The following is a 13,130-nucleotide window of genomic DNA, read 5'->3' on the forward strand; positions in this document are numbered from 1 at the left end:
CCATGTGCGAGCATAACACACACCTCGGCGGCAGTGGGGGGGCCATTCCTAACGCATGTTGCACTGTTTATGCGACCATTGGCAGAGTGCCTCCTTTCCGAGACACTGCCCCCAGCTACCCCATTGTACCACCAGTTCGTTTCCCGGTTGCATTACAATTGCAAATATTTCAATTTAAAATCCATTGATCAACACACGATACCGGTCGTGCCATGACGTACGTTTGGGGCGGACGCAACCACCAGCCAGCTATATGCTGATACTCGTCCGACCTGCCGAGGGTTCCTTGCCTGCCGTTGCTGGTAGTGGTTCGTTTGGCGAATTCGAGCACCATAAACGGTCCCAAAACGGCACACGATAACCCATCCCACAATGCCCCCCAAGAAACCGCCGTCCGCCGTCCAGGGAACGAAACACTCCGCCGGTACGTCCAGGCAGTTCGTTGAACTTGGTAGTGCCGTTTTTGTTTTGCTCCCCGGTTCGTTGGCGGTTATGTGGAGCGAAGAAATGTGCGAGAGAAGTGCGAAAGAAACGTCGCACACACAAAAAAAAAGCATACACGGAGCATAGCGAACACATATACATTCGAAGGAGCGTTAAAAGTTCTTGCAGTTTTGTGGTCGTGTTTGGAGCATGCCTTAGTACATACCGGACCAGTCGTCGCGATGATCTCGTTCGCGGACAAAGGCTGAGCATAAGAGGTTGCTGGCGTCGTTTTTTCGTACCTTTCCACCCCCTCCGGGTTCTGTTCTGGTTCTCGGTGTGGATTCACGCGAGCAAATGCTTCGTGTAACTGTAACGTCCGAAACCGCAGCTTCGGAAGCAGTGCAAACCCCTCGACCTGGGGGAAAAGCAGGACGATCGTTCTCTGGTTTCTTCGTGCACTGGTTTTCCGGTGGGAATACGCAACCGAGCCGCCGATTGGCAGGCACGCGGAAGGCAAAGTTGACAGCCATGGTGTCGTTGTGTAATAAACCTTACTGCACTTGGGAAAGGAAAGTAAACCAGGGCCCGCAACGAGTGGGCATTGGTATGTTTTGAAGATGTTCTTGTAGTTCAGTGAGAAGAATATCAATTTTTCTTTGTAGCTTTGTTCAATTAAGCTTTGTAGTATTGCTTTGTTTACAAAAATACAATAATATCAACGAAAAACATTTCGCATTCCTAATTTTAAAATGAGATTCCCAAATATAGCACAAATTATTTCAAACTCAAGGTTTAAGCTCGGGAAATGAGCCAATGCTCGAGGGTCATGAAAAATCATAGGAACTGGTTTTAATATCTAAACAAAAAGTAAGATTCCTATCTATTAAAACAACGATAAAATGGCAAGTAAAAAAGATTTGCATGAGCTCTAGCCTTCAAATGCACGTTGTACACGTATTGAGACAAAATTATTAAATATTTTAATCAAAATTGTATATTAACAAAACATGATACGAAAAGACCGGCCGGTCTGGTGGTACAGTCGTCAACTCGTACGACGTAACAACATGCCCGTCATGGGTTCAAGTCCCGAATAGACCACCGTGCCCCCACACGTAGGACTTCACTAAGTGACTAGTAGCTGCCTTCACTAAGTGGGCACAGGCTTTGACCGACAGCGGTTGTTGTGCCAAAAGAAGAAGAAGAAGATACGAAAAGAAAATTATTTATCACCAATTAGCTTTTAGAGCATTTTTTGTTAAGTAAAATTAGTCTAAAGTTATAGATTACACATTTAAAATAAATGTGTTAAGTATGTTACCTTTCTACTGTTTTGTTTTTATTCTAAATCATATGTTGTTAATGTTTTTTTATGGGATTTTATAGTTTTAACTAATAATTTATTTAAAATACTATTCAACTATTTGACTTTGTTATTTTTTTGAAGAAGTGTTTTTGCATCTTCTTCAGGCTATTTCAATGTGATTTTTGACAGCAAAATATTAGCCCAATATTTGTTTCTTTACCAACTGTTTTGCACCAAGACTGAATAACTTATGTACGTACGAATAATACTTTAAAATTTATTAAAGTTTGATCGCACATATGCATGAAATTACGTAATTCAATGTTTGCCAAACAAATATCAAGTGGTCTTAAATTGGATATTTTTATCGAACTCCAGGTGGTTAGTTGCTTTTACTCTGTTCTTTTAAAAATCCACCTTATTCTTAACCCTCGCCCCAACCACCCCATCACACCAAAAGAGGCGAAAAGACACGAGATTCGACCTACGGCAACAAAGCGACAGAAAAGGGGAGGCTTGCCTTCCCCCCCAACACCGGATCGCGATCACGAGAGCCGAAGGGAATTATACTTATTAATAAACTCATAAATGTATAACGGTACACCATTGCGCGCTCCTAAATGTAGCAATATACGCAAAGAGGCAGTAAAGGGAACGTGCAGCACGAAAAAGTGGGCAAGCAAAATAAGATAGGGAGAGCGAACAAAACAAAACAAAAATCTGTGAAGAAAAATTTGCCAACGTTCTTTCTCCACATGTACAACCACGGTGCCTGATGATATCCATCAACAGCGCCCGTTCGGCCACAACCGTCCACTCCGGTGTAAGATTGGTGCTGTGTCCACATACACGCACTCAAGTCACACGCGTCCTCCTCCACGCATGGGAGCTGTGATTGAGAATGAGGTTAGATGGAGAGGATAGACATCAAACATGGCATGTACCTTTTCAATCACAAAACGGTGTCTTCGGTTTAGCTTCCAGCGAACCGAGCTTAACCTTCTCCCTTTGCCTCTAAACAACTCAAAACGACACAATCCCCCGTCCATTCGATCACTCAACCACATACTGGGGTGGGGTGTTTTCTTTTGATGCGCCCCCAAGGCATGAGATCGTAACTTCTCGCGAACGATCGCTTCCTACTTCGATAGAAGTAGAATCTCGCGCACAAGAGTACAGCATAAAGCTTTTAGCCCTATTTTATTTCCCTCGCCAGTGGAGAAGGTGGTGCTCGGTGTTAAAGTTGGCCAACAGTCACAGCCACCACAGCAAGCGAACTTTGGAGTCATCGTGCCTATTTTTTTTTGTTGTTCTCCCGCTATTTCTATCACTTGTCGCCACACTTCCTTTTCTTACCCTCCTCAATTTGCATTGTGTGTTTGATTGCGATGTACAAACAGACAAACGCACCATCGAAACGTACCAAGCAAAGAGGGAAAGGAACAACAAAACAAAAAATAGCTCCAACAATAGTAAAATAACAAAACAACAAAAATCCACCTTCACGCGTCCTCTCGCGCGCATTAGTTTCGAAAGGTGTACACAGCTTTTAGGGCATTGTACGAGAGCGCGCGCGCCAATCTTTCGCACGAGAACCCGTTCGTTCCATCGAATGATGTGTATTTCGCTGGCTGTCTAATGCTATGCCCAGCACACCCCATCGCTGTGTCCCGTTAAGCGTTCGATCTAGGCAGGAATCGATCAGTGTGTGAAGCATTCCCCGGTGTGTGTGCCTTGAGGTTCCCCATTCGCGCAGTATCACCGTGATCCAATCAGCACAAGTCATAATTAATGAGCTATGCTTAGGTACGAATTCTGACAGCGGGAGTAGCCGGAGCCCCCCCGCGGCCCATTTCCTTTCGAGCATCCCTACGCTAGGGGTTCGTCGTCTGTGTTGTTTTTGATTTTATGTGTTGTTCGTTCTGCCCTCACATCCCGTGCGCATTTCTTTCTCTTTTTGTCATTTTGCGCTTACAGCCATCATCATCCCGCCTTTCCAACCCTAACATAGCAGCTTCCTCGGCTGACGTAAAGCTTTGGCCGTGCGTTAAAGCGCATGTTGGCCACATTAGTGCTCGGTGCTATTTCGGAGCAACCCAGATTTTGCCTAATGGGCTAATGAATTCCGGGCGTTTCATTAGGCGTCGGAATTGGTACGGATTTGTCCAGGGGACTTGGGAAGATGAATGTACACACACACACACACACATGAATTCCAATTCCAATCAGTGGGAGGAAAACGGTTTTTCGCGACTCTGACCGCTAAATTTCGTATGCAGCACCACAACGCGCTGCACGTGAATTAGCATCCACTTCGTTCAAATCTGACATTGGCACGGGCAACACAGACACACACGAACCTTTCCTCCCCCATGTTTGGTTCCCCTGTTAACCGCGGTGAAGTAACGGATGTCAAAAAAAAAAAAACCATTGTGGCACATCTGCCGGTAGAGCTTTCATGCCTCTTCCTGAACCAAATTGTGCAAATCGGTGCGGCTTTCGTAGCCATTTTATGCAGTTTATTTCCCCCTTGTTTGCAACCATCTCTGCCCAAAACGGAGCGCGAATGGCCCTATTTTCGTGCCAGTGTAAATCGCCCCTTCCGTGAATTAGCAATGTGCATACATTGACACCATCCGTGTGGGAAGTGCGCGCAAAGTGCGCATTTTAAGTGCGTAGTCAGCGAAGGGTAATCCAACCGAAAAAAAATATTGAGAAACTCTGGAGCGACTTCTTCCCAGTTGTACGCTCGAATTCCCGCTAATTTATATGTATGCATCAGCGGAAGTGCGGGAGCAGACACGGGATTTTGAATGAAGTTCAAGAGTTCGCGTCTTTTTGCGTCTTTCGTTGACCTGAGGGTGTAGGATCGAGATCACTTGGAGGCGACTTAAAGTACAACAGATTAATCATGAGAAGGAACGGTTTTAGAAGTTTAAGTGCTCCAATCCTGACAATTCAACTATGCACAATTCATTTTACTTCTTGTTGGAATTTTAGGATATGAAAATTTGAATGATAATGCCACAATGTAATTGTTACCTAAAATTAATATAGTTCACACGATAGTACGACCACTTCTTCATTTTTTTTTAATTCTTCACTTTTAGATTTTAGAGAACTTCTATGTCGGTGCCGAAATATATTTGCTAATTTCCTGAAAACTATTTTATACTGGTTCTAGTTGTTTCAATAAAGTTTTTTGTTTTATTGGTTAGATTGACTTATCTTCAAATATACTACTTAAAGACCATCTTCAGTGTTTTGTTAGTTGTGAGATCATAAACATAATAAACAGATAACTTCTTCTTCTTTTAACAACAATAACCAGGCCTCCCTGAACCTCTAATGGGCTTGGCTTTCAGTGACTTATGGATTTACCCACAGAAAGATAGAAAATTCAGTACTATATGTATGGGGGCACGGTCCATTCCGGGCTTGATCGGGCTGAAACGTTAACTTGGCATACAGCTAAATCATCTTCAAAGACTCCAGTTTAGAACGATCTTAGTCCAATGCAAAGAGCAGCATTGTAAACATAAACACAAAAAAACATGTGAGCAATCTAACACAATAACAGAAAGAAGTCACGAATGTGTCCAACGAACCATAAACCTTGAAAGGCTTACTACGAAGTCTATAGGTCAACAGGAACTTAAACTATAGCCCAATCACAGACTTCCTGATGACGAGTCAACCACACCATCGGGCTAAACATAGTTCCAGATTCTGAGATGTTTACGTCTATGGATTGTCACAGCAAAACGCTTATTGGTCTGCAAGTTCTAAGCAATTTATGCATCATAGCGTAACTTCTTTATCGTCATAGAAAACTGGCTATTGATTTTCACTGAATATCAATGAATTCCTGGATATTGCCCTTAATTAACGAGGGTTGAACTCTCTTAGCACTCTCGCCACATCTTACCTGCCCGCACTCCAGCACAAGCTCTCTGGCCACCTGCATCATAACTCGATGAGGACACTTTCGTCCTTTCCATGGCGGTGTGCGCCGTTGACGAGATCATCACACAGTTACCGGACCCGATCGCAGATACGAGCCCACCACCACCGGCATTACTGCTGCCGCTATTGGTGTGCTGCTGCTGTCTGAGTCCACCCCTCGTCGGCGTACTGCACACCGGGCTGGGCGGTGTGTCCCGGGCCGCCGACTCACTCGACTCATGATCGCTGAAGCCACTCTGCGTGTTCGAGTCTTCGGGCGTATCGAAAAAGTGCAAATTGAACTCCGACCCGGTGTCGAAGTGTACCTCCGCCAGGTCCTCGTCGATCTTGGCCAGGCTCGGGCAACGCCCCGTGCCGGACGGATCGAGCGAATAGATATCCATGCTCAGACAGCAGCGGAACGTGACACCGACACCCTCCCTTCACTGGCACACCATCCTGTTCGATGGCAGGATCGTGGCGTGCAATAAGCTAATCTCGTACGTAGTAAACTTGGGGCACTGGGAAACATGGCACTTGGGTTACGCGAGGAAAAAAAAACTGGCACGGCACGGGCTTTCTCGTGACACACACACACTCACATTGCTTCACAGTTACCGAATCGTATCGTGCAGAGGTTCACTGATCACGCATTAAGCATGGGCGCGCCCAAAACTTAATTTTAATCACCAAAACAACAGGCACAACTCAACGACCACGGGGTTCACCCGTGAAAGCAGACACCGCGAACCGCAACCGAGAGAGCTCGCCCAGAACACGCGCTACACTGCGGTACGATCGTCGCCGCTGCGCGTATCCATTCTGGTGAGAACGTTAACGCATACTGGCAGCGGCTGACGGAAGGTAAACAACAGCCGACCTGTTCCCGGCCCGGGTTGCCGAGCGTTTGCAGACCAAGAACCTTCCGCGGGAGAGTGTGCGTTCGGGCGCTCGCGAACGCTGGATGCGAACCGTTGGAAAACTCAGCCCGTTGGCTCAGAATTAAAGAGCAGCATATGATGTGCTGCCCCCGGTCGCGTCCCCGGTGCGGAGCGATCGCGATCACGCGGGAGCGTGTTCTCCAGCATCCAGCATGCCGCAGAAAGAAAGTAGACACGAAAGGAGAGCGAGAAATGCTGCTCCACGCGAGTCTTCGGGTGCGTTGTCCAGGGTTGGTTTTTGGGATATGCAAAATTGTCGACTATTATTGGTGGTAGAGGGCTGCGCGTTGTAATGGAGTAGCCTAACGATTGGCAGTTTCGGGTATCGTATCGGGTCGAGCAGATAAATTTAAATTGGTTTTTCTTTAATCGATGAACTTGTTCAGTTATCAGGAAGACATTCGTTTTGTAGCTTAATTATAACCGTTACTGATTAAGGAACTAGAATTAATCGCAGTGATCGTATCGGAACATTATAAGCAGAAGGTTTGAAGTTGTATGGGTTCAATATAAGCCATGAAAAGAATATCAGCGCAGTTATTGAAAAGACCACAAAATAAAGCAATTCAAACACAAGAAATTACATTGTAATTAGCAAAAAAAAGTATTTACATAAAAAATTGTGTCAAAAAAACATAAAAATATAGACAGTTGTGATGTGATAATGATAAAAACAAAAGACAATTACAGATGACAAAAATAACAATAATAAATGATAATTAAAAAAACAAAATCTTACATCGACAAGAAAGCTAGATTTTTTAAAAATCCCAGTATTTGGAATAAAAGTCCCAATGGTTCGAATTATCTTAGCATAAAGTATATATATAAATGTTGAAGATTCTATTCCAAATAGAAAATGTTTGAAAAATAGGTAAATAATGATGAAAATACTTTTTAAAATAAATAATTTTAAGGTAGAAATTATTGACTACTTAATTAAAAAACGAAAACGAAAGGAAATAATAAACAATTCATTATAGATTTTTGTGAGTTTTGTGAAAATAATGTTTATGTTATACATAAAGTTGTTCATTAAACTACTCATGCACACTTAAAGCTTAAAATTTAATTAAACTAAATATTCAAAACTCCTTCAACCCTTCAAGCACGAAGGCGCTAAGTAAATCACCAACGCTCTACTGTCCACTCACCTGCCCAAAATTTCCTCCAACAAAATAATAATAACGCCTATTCTCTCAAGTTTCCCCCAAAATAACGCACGAGAGCAGGTATGTTTGACCTCTCTCGCTCCACGGCGATGACTCTTTTCTTCAACCGTTCAAGTTCAATGTTGCACCAACGAACAGCGGGACGCATCCAGCGAAGGAGTGTCCCACCAACCCAAGAGCGCACACACATAAATCGCCCTAAGAACGAACGCACCAGCCCAGCCCACCCTTCGGACCAACAGCGGGAGGAGGAGGAAAGCGCACCGAAAAGTGCACTCACGTTTGGTGCACGCGAATGACCGTGGCTTAATGTTGCGCCGCGGTTGCCTGCTCGAGCCGGCGGTCATCGAACGCGAGCTGCGCGAACGAACAGCTCGTTCCAGGTGGGATAGGGCGGAAGGAATCGGAATCAACACCTCCTCCTCCCTCCTTCGTTTCTCATGAGTGCCAGGCCAAGATAGATGCACATCTCGTTACCAATGCGCCGAATGGGTTGCATCGCGGTGAGCATAAAATGAGGCGCGCATCAACCGATTTTCTGTTTTTGCGTGAAAAAACAACCGTACACATACACACACACAACGCGATCGAATCATTGCACCCTTATTCGCTCTTTATGCGCGCGGCTGATAAAAATGGGCGCGTGTGCACGGTCGGCTGAAAGCTCCAGGCCGGCGAGCGTTTGCTGTAGAGGAACGGGGAATGAAGGAACGACGGGATGATGACAAAACCCCGACCGAAAGGCAAGCAACGCGTTGGTGATCCTCTAGGAATGGGGAAGCATGAGGAAACAAACAGCATAAACGATGCTTATAAATGGGTACACAAACAAACGTTACAGAGCGAAGAAGAAGATGATGATGATGATGATGATGATGATGAAAAAAAAAACATAACACGCATTCTACTGCGCGGTGTGAGTGCAAGAACACACACTGAACGTTCCTGTCGCAAGTTCGCTGGGCCGAGCGAAAGCCGGAGCGAAAGAGTCAACAGTGGGATAGAAAGAAATAAAACACAGACACACATACACACAGATTCACAGACTCCCGAAGATCGGTCACTGACCCGCACGGGAGAGCTTTTGAGGGATGGGATTCGATTTTTCCGTTTTTTCACCCTGCTGGGGTGGTAAAGGGAACCATTGACACTTTTGCTGTTACACACACGCGTCTTATTACGAGTTGTTTTGGAGTAACGCATTATTGCGAATTCTTTATATTACTTCCGGGCTGGATGACTAAATTTCTATGCTAAATTTAAAAAAAAAACTGCGAAGCCGAGTATGGTGCATTGATCAATATGGTATGAAAGTCAGCTACAGGTACCTCGTAGCTCGTTATTCGTTGCTTGAAAAATAAAACTCTGTTACACTTCTTCAATCGGAACAAAATTGGGAAGTGCTCCAGGGCCGGTATGGGTTCAGGAACAACTCCGTCGGGTTCGGTATAAGTTTCAGAGTCTGTATGGGTTACGAATCAGTTCTAAGACCGAAAAGGGGTCAAAATCTATTCCAGGACTGGTATGAGTTCAAAATCAATTCCTAGACTGTATTAGGACATGGATCAACTCTAGAATCGTTATGGTTTCAGAATCTTTTTCAGAAACGGTATGGATTTGGGATCAGTTCCAAAAACTGAGTAGTTTAAGTATCCACTTTAGGATTAGGAATCAGTTCCAGGACTGGTATGAGTTCAGAATCAATCACTGGACCAATACCTGAAACAGTTCCAAGACTGGTTTGGGTTCAGGTACATTGGTAAGGCTAGCATGCGTTGAGCATGAGTTCCATATTCTGTATTGGTTCAGGATGAGTTCCAGAACCTGCACGGATTCAGGATCTTTTCCAACACGGGTATGGGTTGAAAATCAGTTCCAAGAATTAGGATCAGCTCCAGGACCGTAATGGGTTTATGATCAGATTTACGACCAATATGGGTTTGTGATCAGTTCCAGAACCAATGTAGGTTCATGACCAATTCTAAGGCCTGTATGGATTTGGGTTTAATTCAAGGATCGATATGCGTTCTGTAATTAGTTTCTCTTGATGTGCCCCTTGGATTCAAAAGGAAGCGTGAATTGTCTTTAAAAACCTGAAAGCCAAAGGCCCAAATTAACAACAAATACCAACGTTTATCCAAAAACATAGCAGGCCACAAACAGCAGTAGCAGAAGCAATTCGTTTTGGTTTGTGTTGCAATTAACGGTCTTAACGTCAAACCGCTGTGCATAATGAAATCGTGATGAACCCGCCGGTACCTCCAGGACATTGAAATCATTGATCAAGGGCCTGTCTTTGTGGATTTTATTTCTCAACATACTGTGATTCAGGCGAAAAACCAACGGTAAGTTGTAAGTCAACGAAAGATCGATGGCTCTTGGCATCGTTTTGCATAAACCGTACAGCTGCCTCCTTGTTTTTAGCTCGCCCAACATGCTGCAGCTTACCACACGGAGCATCCACACGGATGCTAAGCTTCTAAAGCAGCGCTGCTCCAAACTGGTGGACAGGATTATCAGAGTGGATCAGGCCGGCGAGCTGGGAGCGAACCAAATCTATCGCGGTCAGCTGGTAATTCTCGGTAAGCGCATAACACCCGGTGTAGCTACCCCAAACGATTGCAACTGATCGATCGAACAGTGTTCAAACTTCCTCCCCCGCCCAGGTCACACCAAGGCGGGTAAAACGATCCGGCACATGTGGGAACAGGAGCGGGCGCACAAGGCCGCCTTCGATCGGCTCGTCAACGAGTATCGCGTCCGACCGTCGGCCCTGCAGCCGGTCTGGCGGGTGGCTGGCTTTGCCCTCGGTCTCGGTACCGCACTGCTGGGCGAAAGGGCGGCAATGGCGTGCACGGTAGCGGTCGAGTCGGTAATTGTCGAGCACTACAACGATCAGCTGCGCACGCTGATGTGCGATGAGCCGCCCCGCTGCACCGATAAGGTGCTGCTGGAAACGATCCGGCGCATACGGGACGAGGAGCAGGAGCATCACGATACCGGGCTGGAGCACGGTGCAGAGCAGGCCCCATTTTACCGTGCCCTCACGAGCCTCATCAAATCGGGATGCCGCATGGCGATCAAGATTGCGGAGAAGGTGTAAACGCGCGCGCGCCGTGCAAGCTCAATGGAGGCTCATAAAGTGTACGTGATAATGTAAAACTTCATTGATTTGGTTTTATAGTACTGGATTATAGTACATTCCCTAAGAGTAGTAAATTTACAGCAACCAACATGGAAAAAGTTCAATTAGTTTCTAGCTGAACGATTAGTTCCAAAGCATTGCAGTACGATTTAGCTGCATCAGTGTGACGAATGTCGCCGTTTGTTGTGGTCTTCATCCAACTCCAATAGAATCGAATTTTTCCTTTCCAAAAATGGAAAGCTTAGCGTATGGACCTAGTACCAAGCGCTACACGGCGAATTCCCTCCGTACCTCCCAGGATGATCGTAAAAGTGATAAATATAAAACGCGTTCCAGGGTTTGATGCTCCCATAAAAGTAAGCCAATCTACAAACAGCAAGAGAAGGTACGAAAAGTACGCCTATCAGGCAGCAGCATCACCATCATCATCCTCGCATCATCATTTTATTGCACAAGATTATCCGAGCACTGGTCCGATCTTCTCCCTGAAAGCTTTTTGCGGACAATCGTTCTGGCAAGATCTACCCGGGCACCAATGTACATACAGGCACAGCAACGTGTCATCTACTCCTTCGTTTTGCATATCACCTTCAATCGCCCATCGGACGGGCGATGCTGTAGGCTCCTGACCGAAAAGACGTCATAATCTATTCGGACTAGAACCAAACAGAGAAGAGAGATGTGGAAAAAACCGACCAAAGAAACAGTTTCGGCTTGTCATCCTCATTCTAGCGGGTCGTCTGAGATGTATTAGAGTTTAGACAAAAACGGACTATCTCCATACATCATAGAAGATCAGGCTCAAACATCAGGCTCTGGTTGACCACTTGGATGTCTTGGGCTCTCCAAAAACATTGAACGCCATGTAATCCATTTCATACGCTCTTTAACCTCCTTTCTGTTCTTCTGGATCCATTCCACCTCGAGATGGTGTACCTAAAACGATCCCATTAAGTCGAGACAGACTTCAAAGAGTTGTTTGATGGATTCTTCGTGTTGCTCCAAAGCGATGTGTTGCTTAGACAGACTAATAAATCACAAAACTACTCAAGCTAATGCTGCACCCATCCAGTGTGAGGTGAGATGATAAGAATGCGCATATCAAATTCGTGCAAAACTCGTGGGAAAATCGACCGTCGGCCATTGAACCCGTTGGCCAGAACCGGGCCGTCCGCCAGCCAGAATGCGCACTGGGTTCATGCGTAAGTACATGCGAACGCGCGTCTCTGGTTAACAGCTTTGGAAAAGGGTTTGCGTGCATGGGGGTGGTAAGGGGTCAGAATCGATTGGAGTGGACGGTACGGCCACGCATGGGGGGGGGGGGGAAGGCTGGTGGTAACGATCACCCATCGGCCCATCGTGCCGTTTGCGATCGTGTGCCCGTGCGTAATGAGGCTTAACGCGGGCGTGCGCGCGCGCGCTCGAGCTCGCCCCAAAGGTGAACGAACTTTGGGGCCCATCGTCGTCGTCGCCGCCGTCCGTCGTCATCGCCCTTTCTTCCTTTTCGGTGCTTTCTTTCGCGCTCTCCTCTTCCGTATTCCGTATTATTCTGCTTCGGTGTGTGTTTGCTTTTTTTTTTAGTTTATTACATTTGGGACGATTCTTCGTGCGGCTGCTGGTTCTCGTGTTCGCATTCAAAGTCACCGGTTCTTTCGGTTGGTCTCTTCTGTTTATTCCTCCTTTTATTGGACTCTTCACCGTTTAATCGCTTCTTTGCACCTTTCTCCTGCACGCGAGCAAAACATTTCGTTCTTTGGTCTTTTCTCTGTCCTGTTCTTTTAGTGTTATTGTTATTGTTGTTTTGCTTTAGTTTTGGCTCTTCCTCGTGCTCTCTCCCATCATTGGCACACCGCCCGCGGAAGGGACAATTAAAATTTAAAGCAACGGCTAACGCAACCGCTATTTGACATCTTGATAAGAATGTGGAATAAGGGGTGGGCCGCGACGGTACGAATCGATCGATGTGCTCCGGGATCGAGGAAGCTTTCGGTTGGAGGTTGTGTGTACACAACACGGCGAGCGAACACGAACAGTTGGCAGTGGGTGTAAATGGTTCTGGTACAGCATAACGTAAGTTCGCACCCGAGCGGCCTATGAAATTATGCTTCAGGTCACATGCTTGGGAAGGGAAGAGAAGGAGAAACCGATGCGAAAGCAACGTGCGTGGCATAGTAAGTGGTGGACTGGCGCAGCGG

The 13,130-nt window shown here is 45.8% G+C and overlaps 2 protein-coding genes across 3 annotated transcripts in view; one reads left to right on the top strand and one right to left on the bottom strand.

Moving 5' to 3' along the window:
- The window catches only part of LOC120952922 (ecdysone-induced protein 78C), a 33,448-nt gene that overhangs the window by 17,043 nt on the left and 3,275 nt on the right, over positions 1-13,130 (bottom strand). The window contains exon 1 of one of the 2 annotated variants that reach the window (XM_040372516.2): positions 5,661-6,860. The exons of the other annotated variant lie outside the window; for it this stretch is intronic. Coding sequence (XP_040228450.2) covers positions 5,661-6,081 — 421 coding nt within the window. The 5' untranslated portion in view covers positions 6,082-6,860. Of the gene's footprint in view, positions 1-5,660; positions 6,861-13,130 lie in introns of those variants that run through there. 2 annotated transcript variants of the gene reach the window in all.
- Positions 10,203-10,933, top strand: LOC120952927 (5-demethoxyubiquinone hydroxylase, mitochondrial-like). The gene has a single exon (XM_049605527.1). The coding sequence runs from the start codon at positions 10,489-10,491 to the stop codon at positions 10,891-10,893; it is 405 nt and encodes a 134-aa protein (XP_049461484.1). The 5' UTR covers positions 10,203-10,488; the 3' UTR covers positions 10,894-10,933.

Source organism: Anopheles coluzzii, chromosome 2 (genome assembly GCF_943734685.1).
Source record: "Anopheles coluzzii chromosome 2, AcolN3, whole genome shotgun sequence".
In the NCBI taxonomy this organism is placed as follows: Eukaryota; Metazoa; Arthropoda; class Insecta; order Diptera; family Culicidae; genus Anopheles; species Anopheles coluzzii.

Excerpts from the sequence above, each read along its gene's own strand:
- LOC120952927 (XM_049605527.1), top strand. The coding sequence starts at position 10,489 with ATGTGGGAACAGGAGCGGGCGCACAAGGCCGCCTTCGATCGGCTCGTC.